At 38.7% G+C, this 22,500-nt stretch overlaps 1 protein-coding gene across 17 annotated transcripts in view; it reads right to left on the bottom strand.

The window, feature by feature from the left end:
* MGA (MAX dimerization protein MGA) overlaps window positions 1-22,500 on the bottom strand; it is a 65,852-nt gene that overhangs the window by 20,843 nt on the left and 22,509 nt on the right. For 10 of the 17 annotated variants that reach the window (XR_012043171.1, XM_072865874.1, XM_072865873.1 and 7 more), the window contains exons 6-17: window positions 18,580-18,708; window positions 16,993-17,091; window positions 15,480-16,123; window positions 14,489-14,846; window positions 13,266-13,489; window positions 12,170-12,310; window positions 11,675-11,747; window positions 9,767-10,287; window positions 7,967-8,264; window positions 5,611-6,246; window positions 4,707-5,006; window positions 1,536-3,238 (exon numbers count right to left, since the gene is read on the bottom strand). Coding sequence is in view for 15 of the 17 variants with exons in the window: in XM_072865874.1 (XP_072721975.1) it covers window positions 1,536-3,238; window positions 4,707-5,006; window positions 5,611-6,246; window positions 7,967-8,264; window positions 9,767-10,287; window positions 11,675-11,747; window positions 12,170-12,310; window positions 13,266-13,489; window positions 14,489-14,846; window positions 15,480-16,123; window positions 16,993-17,091; window positions 18,580-18,708 (5,126 nt within the window). In the remaining 2 variants the exon portion in view is untranslated. Of the gene's footprint in view, window positions 1-1,535; window positions 3,239-4,706; window positions 5,007-5,610; window positions 6,247-7,966; window positions 8,265-9,766; window positions 10,288-11,674; window positions 11,748-12,169; window positions 12,311-13,265; window positions 13,490-14,488; window positions 14,847-15,065; window positions 15,153-15,479; window positions 16,124-16,992; window positions 17,092-18,579; window positions 18,709-21,294; window positions 21,511-22,500 lie in introns of those variants that run through there. The other 7 variants (XM_072865868.1, XM_072865880.1, XM_072865876.1 and 4 more) reach the window with 6 other exon arrangements.

Here is a 22,500-nt window from a genome sequence, read left to right as displayed (position 1 = left end):
ATGTTTGTGTGAGCTTATGGTGAAGACATACCCTTATATGGCTTGCCAAACTGTATTAGTCAAAACCTGCATAGTAAGTTTCTTCCAAAACAAACATTTCTTACAATCTCTGATAATTACTTTTGCATTTCATCATCCTTTTGCAGGACAAAAGAAAATACATCTTTAAAACATCAACCCTGATAACAGGCTACTCTGTGACCTAGACATCAGGTAGACATTTGTAGGCTTACCAACAGATTCCTAAGACTACCTTGTCTGGTAAGCTTATCAGGCATCAGGCACGAATTAACCATGGTTCTCAAAACTTGATGATAACTCTGCTGAAGTTATTGAAGGATACAGGAGTTATCAAACTGTCACCATCCAACTCAAGACAGCAACAGCTCAGTTTTCAGCTTGAAAGAACGTCAAATATTACATCTGCTTTCAGTTTCCTCACCTTCATGCAGCTGAGATGCTATCATCTTGCCTGAGAATAGTGAGCTGGAATATGAACTGACTAGTCAATTTTTCTGGAAGTTAAATAGATTCTCTAAAAGCCAGAGTTGCTGACTTAATTGAGTTACTCTGGATATAGTTAGAAGAAAAAAAAGAGTCTAATTTGGTTTTCAACTCCAAGAGGACTACATTAACACAAAAAGGCTGAAAGAACGATATACTTTCAAATTCCTGAAGACACTAACAATCTCTCCTATTGTTAGTTTGTTCTTCCATTCTTCTCCAGTTTAACACTTCTCCTACCACTTTCATCTCCTCCCAAGAAATGGCTACCTTATTTCTTACGTCCATTTGACTGACTCACAAAACCACAATTTCATAAATTTTAAGTAACAATGCACTGTTTCTTAAGTCACATACTGATATATGAAAAGTACATCAAGGAGTTATATGTGGGATTGTTTTAATTTTTGGGTGAAATTTGATGGAAATTCTATGAGCATTAAAATCTAAACATATCCTAACTAGACTAACCACAATGTTTTACCCTTAATTCTGTGACTTCTGGAGCAATTTGTTTTCTATCAAATATGGAATGACAGCTTTCACACACTACTTAAGTGTATTACTAAATTTCAAGAGGAATTGAAGGAGAGATTCAAACATTCCTTCCAGAAATAAATGTTAACTAAGGGCTACAAAAATTAAGCAGAAGGAAGCAGCTTAAAATAACAGAAATACGAGATTGGCTACTACATTTTAGGATCATAAGTCATATTACAAGGAACCAAGTTGCTTGAGTAAGTACTGGAGGAATATAACTCCCATTATCTGAAAAATGGACAATTTCTAAAAGGCCACTACAATGCTACCTATAAAAAAGCATGCAACTAAGAAGAAATAACGGACATTTCCACTTGGAAGCCCAATCTAGACTTTCTAAAGAAACTGAAGTCCAGAACACAAATATCACACTGTGTCTTTCAAATCCATCAGTTGTGACATGTTTGCTGGTCAATTAAAAAAAAAAAAAAACCAACAAAAAACAACAACAAAAAACCCCAAAACACCTTAATAAATAGTTAAATGCTTACCACTTTTTCAACATCTACTTCCTCTTCACTTGGGAAGTCAGAAGCACCATCCAGCATCTCATCAGCAGAATCATCAGTTTTTTCATCCTCATCATCCTCATCATCATCTTCCTCTTCTTCCTCTTCCATATCATCAGCAGTTATGTCAATAGTGGGCATGTAACCCTTTTTGTGATGCCTGGCTTCCTGTGCCCTCTGTTCTGGTGTCAAGAAGTCACTTTTCTCAGATGTATCAGCTTTGTTATCCACCTCGCTTTTATTTTCTAAAGCGGGTACAATGCTAGATATTTTGCTCCAAGAACTGTTGACATGTGTTACAATATCATGACCTGGTTTTATTTCCTCCCGAGAATCAAAAGCATCTTGTTCTTCGTTGTTACTGCCTTTCTGCCTAGCTATGTTTGCTTTGCCTTCCTCGGTATTGACCGTATGCTCTTCTCCTGAAGCATTATCCTGCTCTTTTGCAGAACTGATTTCAGACTTGCTTCCTTTTTTCTCTCTTATGCTTTCTGCTTCTGTAGAGCCCTTGTACTCCTTCCTTCCCCTATCTGGCTGCTCGGCATCACCCTGGCATTCTTGTTTGTTCTGAGACAGTTCAGTCCCTCTCTGTTCCTTCTTGTTCTCCAGCTGTGTATCTTGCTCTTGTTGACTCTGTGACTGCCCAGAACACGCCTTGTTGTCCTCCTTCATCTGTGTCTGTGTATCTCCTCCTTGCTCTTTTACTGGTTTCTCTTCCTGTTCACCATGTATTTGTTCCTTCCCATGGTTCTTCAACTGTGCAGTCTCCTGATTCTTGAGACTCTGTGGACATGCATTATCCAGAGGAGCAACTAGAGACTGGTCTGATGACCCACAAACAGTTTCAGAGTTAGTTGAAACAGCCTCCATGACAGTTTCAGAACTGACAGAATCCTCTTTCTCCTCAGAGGCCCCTTTTTCTTCCTCATCATTTGGCTTCTCACTGATGTACGAATGGTCAGATGATATGACATCTGCGGAAACATCATGCTGAGAAGAGCAGCTATCATCACAAGAACTCTCTAGCACCTTTGAGTCCTTCTCCACCATCTCTAATGTAGTGGAATTTCTATCAGGTACGATTGTGCCAGATGCTGACTCTTCAACATTATTTGACTGGTTAACTGACAACTCATTTTCTTCTTGTTTCCTATCTGACACTGTGACCTCAGACTCTATAACTTCAATGTCATCTGACTGTGAAGCCTGCCCATTCTCCTTCTGCTGAGCAGCACCCAAGTCCTCTTTCTTGCATATTTTCCTGTAATCCTTCTTCATCTGAAGAGACGCAAAATGGTGAAGAATGGAGTTTGGCACAGTCTTCTGCCCTGGGAGCTGAAGTAAAGCAAAACTACCAGATTGTAAAGGTATGAGATTAGCAGTGGTAACTGGCAGACCACCTGAGCTGCAGGTTATTTTAGACTCCGAGGCTGTTTGATTTGTCACACTGCTAGCAGCAGGAGAGATCCTCAGAGTCAGAGTGCCTGCCTGTGACACAAAACTTGTTACTGAAGGAAGAAGAGAAGATGCTTGAGTGGCTAGGTTAGATGTAGGGGATGACTTGGGTACTGCAGTTTGTACAGCTGAATTTGTGGCTGGAGAAGTGGAAGACACAGAGGAAGTGGGAGACACAGGTGACTCAGGAGGCTTAGAAGGTGCAGGCCACCGGATTCCTACAACAGATCCTGTGAGGAAAACAAAACATCAACCAATATGTCCTCAAAGCAATTTTTTTCTTTTAAGAAAAAATACATTCTTTCTTGATGCTGTACTATCAGTAGCCAGCATTCTTAAGGATCACAATGTAATCAGGTATTTGACCACAAGTTCTCAGTGAAAGAGCTGGTACTGCATAAAGGTATATGAACTGTTGAATTTTTATATGGAACACCCCAATAAAATACATGAGGTGGCTACTCTAAAACTAACAGATTTAATGATAAGTTCTAGCATTAATAATTTTAATCAAAAAAAGGCATTGCATTTAGTTAAAGTCCTCTGCATTTTACTTTCCCATTTATTGGAAAACAGGAAAATAGGGATTTTCTCAAAAAAAAAATTTAAAAATCTTGGTTTTTCCTCAGAAAGAGACTTCCACAGAGAAAAACTATGACAAAATTACACGATTACACCACAATCTTTTTCACCTTAATGAACTCTTCTGCGGCTTTTCAGAACTCAAAAACAAGGAGGAAAAATACATACCACCACTGGCAGCTAGTTTCTCTTGTACAGTAAAAGCCCCAAACCAGAAAGGAATTCAATGAACTTTTTGACTGATTCTTTACTACACCTCATGCTCAAACCTCAACTAAAGCACCGGATTATTTTCTCTCCTCCCCACAGTTTTGTCATCTACCATGCTTGCTCTCACCCCTCTCTTTTTTTTGTGTGCTTTCTCTGCCTCCCTCTCAAGATGCTTCTTTATAAAAAGGGAAAACAGAAGAAAAATCCTGCTGGAAAGTGAACATGCATTTAAGGTATATTTTGTTTATAAACACATTTTATTTACAAATATGTACAACAGTATGCTCAACAAGCATTCTACCTATTTTCTGTCAGATACCTGTAACTTCTAACTCTTCCAACCCTGTCTTCAACTACGCACTAGAGAAACAGATGAAAATCAGACTTATTTTTCTTCTCACTCTCTAAGGAAGAAAAAACCCAGCAATTTTGTACTATAGTATAACATTTGATCTGAGTATTTGCTGTAAAAGCACAAACAAACCTGCAAACTAAACAAAAACAGAGCAGGACATCCAATGAGACACAGGTAACAGCTCATTCTTTTTAAGAGAATCTCCAGCAAGAATTATTTTTGAATCGCCAGATCAACAGAATTTAAGTTCTGACACTACAATGGACATGGCTCCATTGCCACACACACACAGGCCCTTTTACTTGCTGCACAGAACTCCCAAATTTTGGTAACTTAGCTATTAACTGCATTTTCTGTATTTTAGACAGATGCTATTTAAGTTGCATAACATCTGAATAATTAGACTATGTTCTTCAACTACTCACGCAGAACCAAATTAGACTGTTCAATTACTTCCAGCAGGGGAAAGGAGTATCACAGAAACATTTATTACATTGTTAATTTCTGGGTAACACACTGGTCAGTCAAGAAAGAAACACTGGACTTTGTACCTGGACTGCGGAACATCACTGGCTGCACACTGGGCTGGGCACCTGCAGCTCGAAACTGATGCAGGGGGACAAGCTGAATTATCTGCCCATTAGGATGTCTGAACAGGTTCACGCCACCAGGGCTCCTGAGAGGCTGAAGGATCATCCTCTGCCTCTGAGCAAGCTGCGTGTTGTTTAGCGGTCGCAAAGCAGGAGATGTCTGATGCACTGGAATCAGCAACAATCGAGGTCCTATGCGTTTCTCTGTTCCAGGAGACATCTTCTGGGGAGTCTTACTTATAGCTTGTGGAGTAGCATCTTCTGAAACATTTTTGAAGTTATATAAAAATCAGCTTAAGAGAACAGCCTACAAATCAGGCATTATCCTTAATGAAAACAAGCACAAATATTCTAGAAACAACTGGATCTCTTTAAATTTGTTTAAAAGCGTTTTTTCTCTTTTTAGTCACAGAACGCACATAGAACCAACCAGGCCAGAACAGTCTTTCTGATGCAGTTCCATCAACATTTCTCAACCATGATTCAGAAGACTTCCATGTTAACAATGAGAGAGTAATTCCATACCTACTTCTTGGACTCTATGCCAGCCGTGAAATTCTAGCAGTCATAACAATAATTGTGCTATACATTTCTACGGGCCAAGAAATTATGTGAGACTTCCAGCTCATTTCATAGCAGTCACTGACCAGATAACTACATTTTTTTCCTCCTCTACCAGCTCAGGCTGGAATAAAACAAGCAACTTAAGAGATTACATTTATTATGCTATTTTGGAAAGAAGGGTGAGGCAAGTTAATCTATATTTAAATTGGGTTCTACAGTTGCAGACTGTATTCCAGCTACGAAGGAGGCAGAATAAAAAAAGAAGCGTTTGCAGTAATAGCCCAAAGCACCTAACCCTTACCTCTTTTTGGATTCAGTGAAGGACTTGAATTAACTCCTGATAGTATAATCGGAACAGAGCCAGCAGAGGAAGTTGGTGTAGTCACCACAGATGTAGCTGTTGCAGTTGTTGTTAGTACAACTGTAGAAGTGGATGTGGTGACAACAGGACAAGTAACAGTTGGTGTTGTTACTACAGTTTTAGGGAATGACGTGGTTGCTACTGGTGCAACAATCCCCGTTGCTTTTGGTATGTTCACAGTGGCAGTAGGAGTGGAGGATGAGGGAGTAGTACAGGTGTTGATTCCAGGTGTTGCAGGAGCAGCTGTGACTGTAATTGCAGGAGGAGAGCAGACAGGTTCATTAGCTCTTGTCTGGCTAGAGGTGGTCACAGTAGATGCTGCCACACTGGTACTTTCCACAGTAACTGGAGAAGTGGTGGTGGCTGTAGTGACCCCAGCAGAGACTGTGCATTGAGCTGGAGATGGCCTTGAGGGAACCACAGGAGCGACAACCATTATCGGCGTAGGCTTGATACTGAACTTCTGTGGCCCTGACAGAGGCTGGCGTGTGCTCGCTCCAGGAATTTTCTGCTGTAGAGTTCCAGCTTTATTCATCACAAACTGTGTGAACACACCACCAGGTGAGGGTCGGGCAGCTGCAAATAAAAACTTGCAGGTCAAAATTTTAAAAGATTTCCTATTTGCCTTTCATGAGGTGCTATAATTGTAATTTCAGCATGAATTTGAGCCTCCATTTTCTTTGTACCTTGTAATTAAATTGAAACCTTTATGGCAGTCCTGAACATGCCTTACATATTAGAAATATGTCTGCTTTATTCCGCTTCTATAGCTTTTTGTTGCATTTCTTCCTGGCCACGCAAAAGAATCAGGTCTTGAAGGGTTGTTCTTTATCATGAAACTATGAACAGACAATTCGAATTACAGTACAGGAAAAAAAACACCTAAGTGAAATAATGGGCTCAAACTATTTCTAAACCTCAAATTCTTCCTGTAACAGCTTGTGCGATCTTCCTCTGTTCACTGCTTCTTGGTTTTCATACCCCTCCTACTGTATCTGCATCTTACACAGGCATGGAGGAAGGGGGTGGGAGGGAGATAGAGTGTGCCATGTCCCCTTCTCATTGCAGTGACATTTATGTCACTAGATGGGGCAAATTTAACCAATGGGAAGTAATCGCTATTAGGAAAATACACTCCCTCATCCCTTGCTCTCCAAGGGATCAGAATACTGCATCTATATCACTCCAGATGCCTACAGATGAGTACAACAGCATTGAGTACAAGAGCATTGGAGCAAGCCCAACTTAAATATTGTAGTTATTTATACATATAGCATTTTTAAACCAGAATATGCCAGAACACTTAAGTCATATATGCAACAATCACTTCACCCATCAACGAAATGCAGCCAGCTCTTTAATATTACATAAACACACAAAACAAGAAGTTTTATTACAGGACAAGAAAAACAACACACCCATTTACATAGCAATGAAAATTTAGGCAGAAAGAAACAAAACAATCAATCAGAAATTATGCCAGGACACAGGTTAACATCCTTTTCTCTTGCAAAGCTTCTTCAGATCTTTAACGTGTGGGAATACGTGGATGGGCACTAGATTTTTTTTTATTTTTTTTTTAAACTCATGCAAAATGTAATAGTTAAAGGCAACTTCCTCTCTTGCCATGCTGGGGTAACCATTTCAGTACCAACTGAGACACAAGTACCACATGCTTCTTGCGATACTCTTGGCTTTTTTTCTTTTTATTCAAAGTGCTGACTAAGTCCAACCCTGTTTAGCTTGTGAAATCCAATGAGATTACAGGCTGGTGTGGTTATTGGCTGCACACCTGTTGTTTCGCTAATCCAGATTTGGACCATCTTGTCTTTCACTGCTGCTTCATGCATCTTTGGTGGTTCACAAGAATTCCAATTATAAGTGCAACATCATCAGAAAAACTAACAGCGAAGAACCACAGATTAGAGTGATCCTTTACTCATTTTAAGTTAAATCGATGTTTGATGAAAAGCAATTAGAAATCATAGTAAGGAAACTCTCAAAACAAAAATCCAAGCTTAACATTCAGCGTGTCTCCATCCACTCTTCCTTGCCTCTTGAAAATATGCTCTAGTAGCATTAATAAAATAACTAATAGTCAACATCTGTAATTTTATTCTGAAGTCAAAATAAAACTTTCTGCTTTAAAGAGGTTATTTATGGCAGAGGCAGTTTAGGTAGGCAATGCAGCCAAAGGCAGCATGCACTGTTGCACAGAAATCAACAGCAATGCTGTACACTCACTTTTTACTTCAGCTTCACGCAATTTAAAACACAGTAATAAGTTCCAACCTACCTATCTGTCTCTGTGCTGGGACATGGGTTTTCAGAGTCGTCACAGTGGGGGTTGAAGTAGTGCTGGTGGAAGATGTAGTTTTGGGAGTTGATGTTGTGGGCACCTGGACTGATGGTGTCCCAGAAGCAGCTGCTTTAGCATTGGATGCTACCTTGGAGATCACAGTACTGAGGGTTGAGATATCAAGTACTGTGGGTCGCAGCCTGCCTGTGATATAAGCTGCTAGCCGATTGGCGGGATGTAATGCCCCCATCTGTCCCAAAAGCAGTTTGGCCTGAGGATACCTTTTATCATTAACCTGAAAAAAGTGGAAAAGGGAAATTTTGTGAAAAGAATGCTAATTCACCACCTCTGGAGAGGCGTTTCATTCCATGGGACTTCCAAGTGTCCTTTGCAAAAAACCACTGCAATTCAGAATGGGAATTCCTAATTTCCTTACTGTCCAGGAGAACGTCAAACAACTCCCTTATATCTTTATAACACAGATTTTAGATGCTACTCAGACTCTCACATAGAACCACAGAGTCCAAAGGAGCATGTGAAATCACTGAAATTAGATAGAGTGAAGCTAGCACTTATGTTTCCTGTTCCTTACTTACACTACAGTTCTGAATAAAAATGGGTTCCCAAATTCAAGGACAATTTTGGATAAAATTCTCAAACCTAATGAACCCCTAGCATCACAGAAGAAAGAATACTTATGTCATATACATTGGGACAAAACTCTAAAGAGCTTGTAAAAGCTTTATCAGCTTTTTTCTTATCTGTACTGTCATTTGATACTGTAATTAAGGTATGATTAGTTGTCTAACTTCAAATTCAGAGTTGTAGGGGTAACTGACTGCAGGGGAGAAAAGAAACAGAACATGTTTCTGAATGTCAGGCTTTACGCCTACTGGTCAATGGGCAGTTTTGGTAGTGTTGCATTTTACTTTCAGGTAGTTTGATAATACCTTCTAAAAGCCAAATATATTTAACACACTACTAAGTAAGGTCTTGACTCTTTTTATTGATCAACTTTTAATAAAAGTAAGAAATCTCCCCCTACATTTTTTCTCTCCGCTAGCTTCTCTTTGTGAGGGTACCCTATCTGCAAAGTGTTGTGAAAATAAATTTTACTCTTATTTTCCAATTCATATTCCTTCTCTGAAAGTGATGTTCCTATAACCACAATTACTTTGATTGAAAAAGATCTTCATCCTAGCCCTACAGTTCCTACCGCCAACTCCTAATACCAGCTTGGCAGCATGAATCTGCAGGGAAAGGACTCACTTTGAACTTAGGATTATGAAGTCTCTTGATAAACAACATATATTCTGCAAAGAGGACGCAGGCTATTAGTGAAGATTAACAGTAAGCTGCAGCAAAAAGCAATTTAATGTTTACAGTTTCATTTTAAAGTTTTGTCCCAGTGTACGCTTCTTCAGCAAATATTATTTTTGTGGCCTCTAACAGCCATTCATTTACAAATATTATCTGTCAAATGCATCTGCAGGCAGTTTTCCAAAGCACCAAAAAGATCTTGAGAGACATTCTGTACTTGGGCCACCAAGACCCAAATGGCCAAAAGGACAAGCTAAACCATCAGATTTCAGACTTCCAATCAGATTTCCTGTTATTGAGTCAATCTTAAAAGGGACAAGCTATGGAGAGGCAGGAATGCCACCAGATACTAAGAATCCTTGTCTGGACAGGCAAAAGACTCAGTAGACAAACTAAAGAGTGTTCTCCCCTTCAAGGAGTTCTGGGATACTGGATGAAACTGAATCTAATCTCCACAGTAAAGGCAGAGGGACCCACCTGAATCAAGCCTGAGGGGCTCATATTAGCTTTGCGTTTGTAGACGACCAGCTTTCCCGCAGGAGAAACCCCTGCATAAAAAGGCAAGCCTTTGCCCCCATGCAACTTCTCCCGCAGTTTGTCCAATGTGTCTGCCCGCAAGAACTTTAGATTTTCTGGGTTTTTGCGTGACGGCACTCCACTATCAGGAGTCTCCAAGACAGGTATCTCAGGCTTCTCGTCCTTGTCCTGGCAGGACGGCAGTGAAATTTTCACTCTGGAGGAGTAGACAGGAGGGTGGTTCTCATCCTGGACCTTGTGTTCCGAAGCCAATTCAATAATGAAGCTACCCACTTTGAGGCACTGTGGCACGTTACTGTTGATATGCTGTGATAAGATGGTCAAGATCTTATTGTGATCTTCCTCCCAGCTGCAGTCAGAGATAATCTCGATAAGTTTGGTTGGTCCACCTGGAGTAGTGTGATGAACATAGGAGGTGGAGGAAGAGTCCCCCTCACTACGGGAAGACCACCAGCTTTTCTCTGAGAAAGAATTGAAATAGGTTTCTGCAATACTATGGCATTTTAATCACCTGGATATTCAAACAGTTTTATTCTGCCCACACCTCCACCCTTGTCTCAGCTGCAGGGCAACAACAAGTAAAAGAACTGTTCAAAGCATCACTTCCCCTTGCAGAGCTTCACAAGCAAGCAAAAACTCACGGCAAAACTAATGTAACTATTTCTCACAGTTCGTTCCCTGCAGCCATACCATCTCAGGTTGTATCCCATTGCATCACAAGCTAAACAAAGCTGGGTTGTTTCAGTATATGGATGAAAGATCTCCAAGCAACACCAACATGCAGTAGAAAGCATCGCTGGTTATTCAAGAGATGGCACTTTTCTCTTGGAGTCAGAAAAGGACCAATGTCCTATAATAGCACAAGGGACAAACGTGCTGCTAGCAGAACTGTCTTTTGCAGAAGATATATAACAGAAGCATAACCTTTTGTTGTCATTAGAGATCCAATGTCACTTTTTGCAAAACTGTAAGGATGTTGAGCCCTGTGTCCTGGCCATTTTAATTTCACCTACCAATTCACCATCATTTTCAACTAGTTGTATTATTTTTCCATTCCCATCCTTAAATGTAGAGTGCGCTGTTGTATACATTAAACAGTGAAAAAATTCAGCTCAAAAAGGCAGCTGTATTTCATTAGTGGATGACACAATGCCTCTAGTATATGTCTCATTTTAAAGTTCGTAACACGATTTGGGCCACTTCAGACTGAAGGAGAACACAGACGTCTAGCCTACTTCTTTACAAACTAGAAACTCAAACCCAGTATATATAATGCAGCAAAACTTCAATTCAACCTTTCAACTTGAACTAAAAGAATTCAACATCAAACAACTCCAAATAAAGTATAGGCGCTTCCTTGTCCCATACGGTTCTAAGTGGAGAACACAAGGATCCCATCCCCACAGTACCACTTGGATATTTATTAATTCTTCAGTAACTACAAAGTAATAGTAAGGAAAAAAAGAGGGAAAAAAAAAAAACCCAGACAAACCATGAATAGTGATCTCCATTCCTTCACAAGTATCTAATTATCACTCTTGAAGACAAGTTTGCTGTGCAGTATTATCTTTTATTGCTGAACAAGCTACAGTAATACTGGTCATTTTAACCTTAGAGCAACAGCAAGTACTGGATATTTAGCCTGCTGTACCTCCCATGTGACACAACACACAACTGCTTAAGAAAACAGGAAACTGTAAGCACATCATAAGATTTTTATTGACAACCGTAATAACTCCCCCAGCAAATAAACTTTTGTTTCTTTGCAACTTTTTAAAAAAATAAACCCAATGCAAAAAAACGTGGAACTACCAAGAGGTCGAGTTATACTCAAGACTCAGATCTTACCTCCTGATTTATCAGTGTCTTTGTCTATCTCACAGGTTGCTTTCTCAGGAGACTGAAGCTCTGGTTCATGCTCCTGTGGGAGGAAAGAAATGCAGGAAAAATACTCATCCCGTGTATCTCTCTCCCACACTAAAAAGCACATCATAAAATAAACTGGTTCATCATACTGTCAACCCCGAATCATAAAACATACGCTAACTTTTACAATGTTACAATTTTCATCTCAGAACAGCTCTTTTAACAATGAACATCTAAGCCTTACATGATAATGCACTTGGCAGGCAGGAATTTCTTACTATGACAGAAATTGTCTGTGGAAGATAAGTCTACCAGCACTGCTGGGTGATTTAGGCTCCAGGCTCCACAGCCCTATCACCATCAAATGTAAGTCAAGCCCTCATGTCACATAGGAGTTTCTGGGGAAAAAATTACTTCAACATTTTCAATATTTCTGCCTGTTCTATGATACATGTTAGTTACAGTGCGACTTCTTACCTTTATAGTACAACTCTGTAAATCACTTTTGTCTTTTTGTTGCTTTTTCTCCTCTCTCCTGCGTTCATACGCTCGGACCCTTGCACAAGTCATCATACTTTCAAAGTACAAGTAGACAGGATCCTTGTCCTCCTCTCGAATCTACAAAAAAAAAAGAAAAAAGAGAAGAAAACCTATCCATTCTAGATGCATATTAGATTCATGAAACAGTTTTGCTTTCTAACAACACTTCAATATTAATGCTTCAATAGTAAACGTCAAAAGAAAGGTCTAGCATTTAAAGCTGAATCTGCCCTCTAAGTATCCCATAGCCCAGTCTACATCTTGCTTACAAATTACATATTCAGGGCGGGGTGGAACAGAACACTAACACCACCCCCAAAAACCCAAACCCATTCAGATACTTTTCTAAGTAGCGAAACGAGTCCTAAGTGTCATGCATTGTTTAACATTATCTGGTATACATTAAATAGGGAAACGAGTCCTAAGTGTCATGCATTGTTTAACATTATCTGGTATACATTAAATAACAACTCTGGTATGTTTGTTCTTCAGACATAACTAGACTCAACTCTACTGCTGTTCTTCCTCTACTGCTGTTGTTGCTTTTGTTAGATACTAACATGAGGGCAGAGGCAAATGCAGATTCTTCCAATGTTGTCAGTGAAACCTCAAACAAGAACAAAAAAAAGACTCCAGAACTACACTGAACACTGTGTGTCTGTATCCCAATTTTTTTTTTTTGCAAGTAATTCATTAATTAGATAGGCTACATTATGCAGTTAGTAACTTATACAAACATTACAGGACCAGCAATCATTTTGCCAGAAATAGCACGTATTATTGCATTTTTTAAATGAGGCTATTAGTGAATCATAATCACCTTTCACCATCTGCATATTGCTACAGTAAATTCTCAACAGAAGATGGACACAGTTAAAAGATTTATACGCAGTCAATTCACCCTAGCTTATCAACATATAGGGCAGTCAATCTTAGGCTTTCAGCTCAAATGGCCTAGCACAGAAGCTTTTGGCAGTGTTTGTTTTAATTTTCAATACAAAGAAAAACAAATGCATCTCTTTTCCTTTCTTACCACTGGATTGGGTTTAGGAGTATACACTCTGCCTGCTTTCATTCCACTGGAAGCTCTATGCTTACTAGAAAGCAAGACTTCGGGGTTGGGCAGTACCGCAGATTTAACTGGTTCAATAACAGATGGTGTTGGGATGTAAATGGGCTCTGGATCTATTTCACCTTCTACTTTCACCCACAATGGACAATTCCTAATAGGCTGTTCTGGCTCTGAGTCACAGATAGCTGAAAAAAAAAAAAAAAAGGAGGAAAAACAAAAACACCTTACTTATAAATGAAACACCATCTAATACAGCAGTAACAGAAATTTTTGTTTGAGCCTGAGTTCTAGCCATGCAGCAATCACTAGTTCATACTGCCAGAGAATACTACTAGTTGTTTCTCTTGTCTCAAATTCTAGCCAAAAGTGACTGGGATTTGTCCACAAGAAAGAGGAAATGAAAATAAAATTATCCTTCACTAATCATTGTTTCTCACTTGTACTGTGATAGCAGATACAGAAAAACACTGAAGAATTCATGATCTTCATTGATGCTGTATACTTAAAAATTACAAAACACCCCCAAAAAAACAGACTATATACCACAGCTCTTTGGCAGAATTCATTTATTCCAGTGGAACAGCAGGTAACACTACGTTCGTTTTTAGCTACTGCTAAAAGTACTACTAGCAAGAAACTGAAAGTGTAAATCAATGGTCAATTTCTACCAATTTGGTTTTCTGAGCGTACCTTAGGCCAGACCCGAAACTACTGTAAATCACCGTATTTCCACTGAAGTCAATGAACTATGCAGCTATATACAGCACTTGAAAATACAGCTCTAGATACTCACTTGATAAGATGGAAAGAAAACAGACAGTGAAGATTACCAACAGTGGTAGCAGTAACTATCTCATATCCTTAGTCTTTAAAGATACTTGGAGAGTTGAGCAAGAAGAGTTTAAATTATCAAAAAGAAACTCCAGCTATTTGATCACAATAAACAACTAAGTAGTGCTAAAATTGCTGATCAGATATGTAAGTGTTTAAAAAAAAAAAAGGGGGGAAAAGGTTTTATTCCCTGCTAGTCAGCTATATGAAAGCAGATGTTGCAGACATCTCTTGGAATTCACTCACAATTTCTGCATTTGGAAATGGCGTCACTATGTCCTAATAAAAATGCCCACCAAGATAGGTAGTTTCTGCAAAGCTGTAAGTAATCACTTGTGCCCAGCAATACTCACTGTATTCCACCCTTTTTCTCTTCTTCTTCTCTTTCTGCTTCAGTTCATCTTCCTCCCCATCACCCTCTTCTTCCACATCTTCATCCTCTTGCTGTTCTTCTTGTGATCCATAGAACACAAGATTTCCACGCACAGCCTTTTTCATTATTTTCTTATGTTTTGATCCTCCCTTCACCAGCAACACTCTTCTCTTCAAGCAAGTACAACCAAACATACAGTCTGGCCTGCGGCAGTGGGTAGGCTGACGTTTCTCCAGTGCTAGACTGGCGCATATGCAACCCAGTCGACAGAAATCATTATTGCAAGGAGGTGCTCGTCGTCTTATTATTTTGTGGATAGGTTTGTTTTTGAGAGAAGCCTAAAAGAAGTTTTAAAGAAATATACACTTCAATTTTAGTGAGATTAAATCAAGCATATGTGAAATTGCTATTCATTTAGAATGAAGTTCATTTAGAATACCCCTCCAACTACATGGTTCACATATGAAAATTTGTCATCTATACTGAAGGGAAAAAAAAAACAGAAGAGAGTTTGCATTTGAAGTCTCCTGAGAGACAATTTGAGACATCTAAATCACCTTGGTAATAAGTAGGATGTGAAGAAACAAGAGGTTATCATGTGACAACCAAGTTACATGACCAGGATTTTTTTGCAGTTAGTTCAGCTGAAAAAAAAAAAAGTGACAAATAGTAAGGAAACGTAGTTTCTGAATAGCAATTGTATTAACCAGAATTTTTAATGGTGAAAATTTGAGATAACTCAAATTATTAATGATTCATATCAACATGCTATTATCACAATTAATTTTTTCACTGCTATGTCAGCACTTCTCAACTTTCACTGCAAAGTCTACACCACAAAGGAACATCATGCTTTGTTATGCTCCTTAGCAGCTTCAGGATTATTTTCTGCATCTACATGCAACATCAGTTAAGTGCACAGATTTGGAAAAGCACCAGTACAGAAAGCAAGGAAACTATTACAGATCTACCTGAGCTGTAAGCAGCGTTGCCAGAGAGATGTCTGCTCGTTCTTCTGTAATATAGGTCCGTGGTTTGCCATCCCAGAGAGCACAGTCTTCCAAGTCCATTAACTTCACTTGAGATTTAGACAAACCTGGTGGACGAGCTGCTTGTTGCTGTTGTGGTGCTTGGCGCAAACTAATCTGTTTTGGAAGTATGTTTTCATCCAGAGCTGGCACCACGAAACTATCTGCTTGGTTAGTCAAACTGCTATTCGAGACAGACTTAGCAGCCTTTTCCCCTGATGCTGAAGATTTCTGCTTTGCAGAAAAAGGTGAAGGCAGTATAGGCTTGTAAGATGATTTTACTCTACTGTTTGTAGATGTCTGTCTGTTTTGAGTCTTTGTCTTCCTAGAGGTAGATGACAGAGGAACAGGCTTGAATGTATACGATGTTGATGGAATTATGGTGGACTGCTTCTTTAAAACACTGTCGAGTGTTCGCACATAACTAGTGCTCTTAGTGGGAAGCTGATACACCACAGGAGAAGCGGGAGTGCTAGAAGAGAATCCCATACTCGTTTCCATCAACTTCCCTTCATTTTCCAGGTACTCATCCAGCTTGTCACTACAGAACGCTGAACGATTCTTCAAGGAACCTTCTGAACTGCCACCTAAACAAATAAAGAGCACTTTAACTAGCTCCTCGGAAAACATACTGACAAATCTTATAATAATTAAACAATACAGAAGAGGTAATACCTCTCTAAAAATACAAATATAATTCCTTCAGAAGAGTACAACAGAGGCACGCCAAATATAATCCACTCTGAAACACAACCAGCTGTCTGACCAACTGTTTTTGTGGAGGTTTTACATGTGTATTCATTCACAAAAACAGTAAGCCTTCAACAGGCAGTGCTTCTACGCAACTTAATTCATTTGTCCTGAACATCTAGCCTACCTGATATACCACAATATTTCTGGAATACCCCAACACAACATTGTATGAAAGTGCAGAAGGTACAATATAAATATTTAATCTAAATATAAAGTAAAAATTGGCAAATTGCCAAATATCCATTTCTCCCTGAGGTAGGCCAAAGTAATCAAATATTTAAGGAATATCTACTCTAACTGGAGTTAAAAATACTCTGATATAAATGAAAATTACTCTAGTTCATTAGGGTCCCTGGGCAACAGAATTCTCAAATTACCATAGTTCCAAAACTGATGAACAAAACCAAAACTATTACAGCTTTGATCCTCACTCAAGCCTTCTGTGTAAAACAGAATACACATAATTTTTTTAATCTTACTCAGAGTAAGTTTCTCTCTTCCCTCATAAACTTCCATTCTGACCATGGAAGCAGTACCAAAAAATTATTTATTCATGACAGTTTCAATATTAAAAAAAATAAATCTCTCATTAAGACACACACAACTACCAAATTGCAAGATCTATGGAAGGTCAAGAAAAAGGACATGTGTTGGAAATATGTACATTGATGTCTTTCCCCCCCCCCCTTTTTTTTTTTTTTACCTTCATTTCTAGAAGCACCATGAAGCTTCCCTCGCCAGCCTTTGATTTTTGTGAAATCATTTGTCTTTCCTGTCCTGGAAACAAAAGGAAATCCTGTATCTGGAAAAGAAGAAAGCTAACCTCAGTTTATGAACCAAGCTTGATTGTATCAATGTCCTAGCAAACTCTGCTTATTTCTTTTCAGGGATAGATAAACAATAGTAAATCAAAAGGCTGAATAAAGAGACTTGATTTTTACTTGTTTGTTTGGGGTTTTTTTGTGGGGTTTTTTTTGGTTGCCTTTAATTAACAGAATACTTAACATAGCCAAGCTTCCTGTAGACTTCTGCTCTACGGTCATGCATCTGCTATCCCATACAAAAGATGTCTTCTCCTCTATTTTCAGTTTTAGTCTCCTTAGCAATGGTGCAAGCAGTTGATTCCAAAACTCAAAACAGGCAAATCAGCAAGTTATTAGGCTAAAATGGAACAGGCAGGCTTTGAGCTGATACTACAACCTCTCTCAGCAAAGGAAGTAATTTGAGTCTCTCCCCTCAATTGAGCCAATGACTTTTATAAGGCCTGTAGAAACTTCATTTACCTTTTGCTGTTCTGTCAAATTCAGCTGAGTATTAATTAGGGGTAGACACAGGGAATAATCACAGAAGGCAAACAACAACATCTGTGTCAAGTTATCCATCAGCTCTGGGAGCTAAGTTGGAATGTAAAAATACTAACAGTGTTTTTATATACTAATAATAAAAACTGTGTGGCTGTTTTACATACTGCTAGGCTAGAAATAAATGCATTTCACACTAAGCTGACTGAGGTCTTCTGAATTGAATCTGCCTTTTTTGCAGCGTAAACAAAGCTGAGATACAATGTCTGCCTCTTTACCAGTTCCCAAAAGTAGCAGATTAAGAAAGACACAGTACTTAGAATATTAAAGTAGGAGAAAGAGGTAAGTAGGAGAAAGATAAGCACCCCTACACTTTGTCCAACCAGTTTATTATTAAAAACAGTATCTAACAGCAGTATTAGAATAATAGTCACATTATAATGAGAAATGCACTTGTTTGGATACCGAATAAGTTTAAAAAAGCACAACTGGTCAGCACTTTTGTAATAAATAATTATCATGAAGTTATAGATTAGCCCCCAAGTGGCACCTCAAGCTCTTTTGGAAAGTTCTGATACTTAGCTCTGTGAAAGACAACTTTTTTGGTTTTGCATGTGAGCAATATCAGAGAAATGTAGATTGCTTACGCTTTTTCTGAGCCGTTTGAGAGTAGTTAATGTGCATATTTACATTTAGAAAATCCAGCTCCAAGAGACAAAACATGCCCATATAAAACAAGCTAGACAGATACTATTACTGGATCACAACCACCACAAAAATGAAGGCTAAAGACAATCTGGCCGGAATTACTCAGGACTCCTTGGCCAGTAACCGCATAATGATTTAAGGAAATTCTCACATTTTGTCATTTTAATACTGCTTTAATCTCTTTAAGATATCATGTTCAACTAAATGGCCATTCCCTCCTTCTGATCATTGATAATAAAAAGGTAATACGTGAGCTTTCAGCAAATTCATATTCTACCCACCTGGAGAATTGGGATTGGTTCCTGGATAGCTCCACAAAGAATAATTTGAGTAGGAAAGAGGAAGCTGCACACCCAAGTATTTCAAGTCAATGCTCATTGTTGGGTCCACAGAATTCAACTTCAGTCCCACTACAAGAGGCAAGTATCAGTAAATGTCTCAATGCAGCAAGACGTTAGGAAAAAGAAAAAGTCAAGATATTTACTAAAAAAATAAACCAGTAAGTTATATACAGGCTTTTCTAGTATTCAACCACCTTTTTAAGAGACCTGAAAAAGAGCATTAGCGACTGTTACTTATACTGGATTTGCAGTGGGTATGAATTAAAGAGTATTTTAGGGAACATGAAATCAAGAAAAAATGGAATTGTTTTCATAGTTTTCTTGATTACTACTGAAGTTTCCACATAAATTAACCAAAGTGTCACTGTTGTAATAATTCTCACAATAAAAGTTTTTGTTTATTTATTTTTTTAAGAAGTTAGCACTGTTTACATCCTTGAAGGCTAGAGTTACTGCCTGAACCAACCCAGCTGACTATTTGACATTTCATATCACTACATAAATTATCAATCCTGCCAGAGGTACTTACAGATCCCCTTCTCTACTGAAACCTATTCTTGTGCAAGAACATATAGCACACACACTTCAGTTTCAACCAGCAATAAGAGACAAGAGCAAACCACATTTTAGTTCTGAAGAAGTGTGTGCGCACATTTGGAAATTATGACACAAAGTTGTATTCAGACAGCACTCTCAGGACTAGTTCATCAAATGATCCAGATCTCAGTAGGGTTTTTTTTTTTCCCAGGCGTGGCAGTTTAATAAAACACTTTTTTTTTTTTTTAAGTGGGGGAAAAACAGCTGTAAAGACACTAAACAATCCATGTTGCTGATGCCACCACAAACACTTAACGCTTGTAACATCTTCCTTCATCAAATTGAAAGACTTTACTTGGTCACAAAAGGTATCTTTATCCATGGCAAAATAAATAATAAATATAGATACAGAAATGCTGAGAAAAAAGAAGGTAGTAAATTTGACCTGGCACGTTTTTCAGAAAATATTGTTACACTGCATTCAAGAAATGACTTTTGTCAATCAAATTCAGCTCACAGTCTGGCGTTAAGAATATGTATTTTGGTTTTTAGCTATAGAAACCTACAAATGTTGCTCCTGTTGCCAACAAGTCTGAAATTCATATATTAAATATGTGAGTTTTGAAATTGAAAATGTATGATTTGACAAGGCTCAGGACACATAAAGTAGTATTTGCACATACAGTAGAAACCTTGTGTCAGTGGTACACATTTATGTTCATAAGTGGCACCACAGTGACCTGATTACTGGCAGCCCAAAAACAATTGACATGGGACAAATCTCAGACGTGGTTGTTTAAACAGATACCGTTATCAAAGGCAGTCTAGTGAGATATAATTTTCAAATCTACATAGGGAAAATGAGCAGCAAGCAAGTCAATCCAGCATTTTATATAAAAACATGTCAACTGCCAAATGTCAAGATGCCATCTGTTTCTTTTCAAACTCAATTTAAAATAAAATGGAAAGAGTACACAGTTTATTTTTCTTGACACTCCATTTGAATTATTCTGTCACCTTCAAAAACAAGCCTAGCTTTATTTAACACTCAAACAAAAATACGAACATCACTCATACACAAAATCGATTATTTCAGTTTAGGATTGTGAGGTAAAAAACACTCAGACAAAAAACAGAGGATGACTCCAACAACTGCAACATGGAATGAATGTGGACAGCCTAAAGAGAACAAATAGTAACATTAAGTATATGTCAGTACAGACATCACCATACGTGACACAGGAACTATCATTTTTATTAATTTCTATCATCCCCAGTATTGCTAAATTTCAGTTGCTGTAATGAAATAGTAGCAAATAAGGAACCATCTCCTTCAGAACCTTCTCCTCTCCATCAGATGCAGCTGCTAAATCTGAAATAGCACACTTGACAACAGTGCCTTTGATTTTCAGGAATATAATAAGGGATTCAAATTAGCTCAGATAGAAGCGGCATCCCATAGCATTCCAGTACTCCAGCAGGAGCTTTCCTTCTAACATGCTTAAGCTGAATTCTCTTCTTTCTGAAGCATCTTCTTCCTGCAGCCCTGGTGTCTCTAAGATCTAGACAGCCTCATTCACTGTTTTCTTAACTTCACAAATAAAAGAGCAATTGTGGGGTTCAGGTACAGCTCCAACACATCATCAGTGAATCTCAAAAATAAACTTAAGCTTCTCAACTACACTGTCTTGTACCAAAAAGCAGAGTTAACATCAAAACTGCTATGTGCATTTCCGACACTGCAGTGAGGACAAGAAAGCCAGTAAGCTTCTACAAAATGGCTGAAATCACATTTAGAAACATGCACTTCACATCTTCCAGACAGAAGGGAACCATGTCTCTTTGCCTGTTCTGTAGCAGATGACAAGGAGGTATTAGTCATGATCTGTGGCCAAGAAATTTTGGAGAACAAGTATCGGAATCAAGAAAGCTAATGAGGCTGCACCAAGCTCCAGGATGCTACTTAGAATCAATATGTCTGGGAAAAGATACAGCCCTTAAGTTTGGTCTAGAAGAACTTCTCAGATGCTGCCTTATGTCTTATTGATGATACTGTGGAGAGAGAGGAGAAAAAACCCCAACAATCCCTGTCTCCATTAACATCATTGTGTTCCTTACCCGATCTCAAGTTTGCAATGGAAGGCAATAGATCTGTAACTTTTTGGAAGGTGAAGGTAATCCGAATAAAGATTGATTCCAGTGCACATGCAGCAGCTGAAGTCTAACAGAAGTGTTATGTATTGTAATTCACTTCACAGCCTGATCAAATTACATCTGTATCTGTCTGTAGTAATGCTCTTGCTGCAAATAGTCTTCACATAGCTTCTTTTCCCTCTGAAAATTAGACAGGGTCATTCTCTTCATTGCCGAATTACAATTTCACCATTTAACAGGCTCACCAGATTACCATGCAACACTGGAGATGATGGTCACAAGCATTCAAGAAAGTCAAAATTCTTCCGATCTTTCTTAGCCTGATGCTTGACTTTTCTTGTCCATTTTGTAGTATCTGTGAACTGCTCAACACCCTTCAGAAGGTACCACACACTTCACCACCACTCATTTCAAAACTGGAGGAAAAGCATGTGGGTTTTTACATTCCCAGTTTCAGGATCACCTCATGAATAAAATGCTTCTTGCTAGTGTTGTGGTTGCCAGCATACCACATGATTGCCAACATACCATAATGCTGTTATACTTTTCTTGGATAGGAGGCCCACAATATAATCCTAAAAAGCCTTAACATTGCCATAACATTTGCTTAGCGCTGTATCTAGCATTGCCAGAAGCTGACCACAAAAGGCATTTTACCACCATTCTTGAAATATGACAACACACACAGACCTGTGAGGGCAGGTTGGCCAGTGAGGTCATTAGAAAACAGGGCTGCCTATTTCTGGCATCATGGGAGGGGAAAACTGCATTTAGACATACATGATACAACTGTCAATGCTGATGCTATACCACTGAGGTACAGCCTGGCTGGGGATAGGTTATCTTGTTTCATTCCTACCACATCCAGGACAGAGCTTTAAGAGCTCTCTACTACCCTTCTTATGACCTCTTTGCATAAGTGGAAGACAGGAATGTCAGCTCAACACTAGCAAGATGCAAAGGCATCCCTTTAAATGGTTGCAGAAAATGCCAGGCTAGTTCTCATCATACCCCGTGCATAAACCATTCAAGATAATCCAGGGTTCTTCACAGTAGCAGCTCTGTGAAGACCCAAAATAACTAGTATCAGAGTCAAGATAAGTATTTGGAGTCTCAATCCCTACAGCATTACAGTTATATGTTTGAAAAATTCAGGGCCAGAACCTCAAA

The sequence above is a fragment of the Ciconia boyciana genome, chromosome 6 (genome assembly GCF_034638445.1).
Source record: "Ciconia boyciana chromosome 6, ASM3463844v1, whole genome shotgun sequence".
NCBI classification, from domain to species: Eukaryota; Metazoa; Chordata; class Aves; order Ciconiiformes; family Ciconiidae; genus Ciconia; species Ciconia boyciana.
The sequence above is the reverse complement of the archived record's forward strand: the minus strand, read 5'-3'. Positions and strand labels throughout refer to the sequence as shown.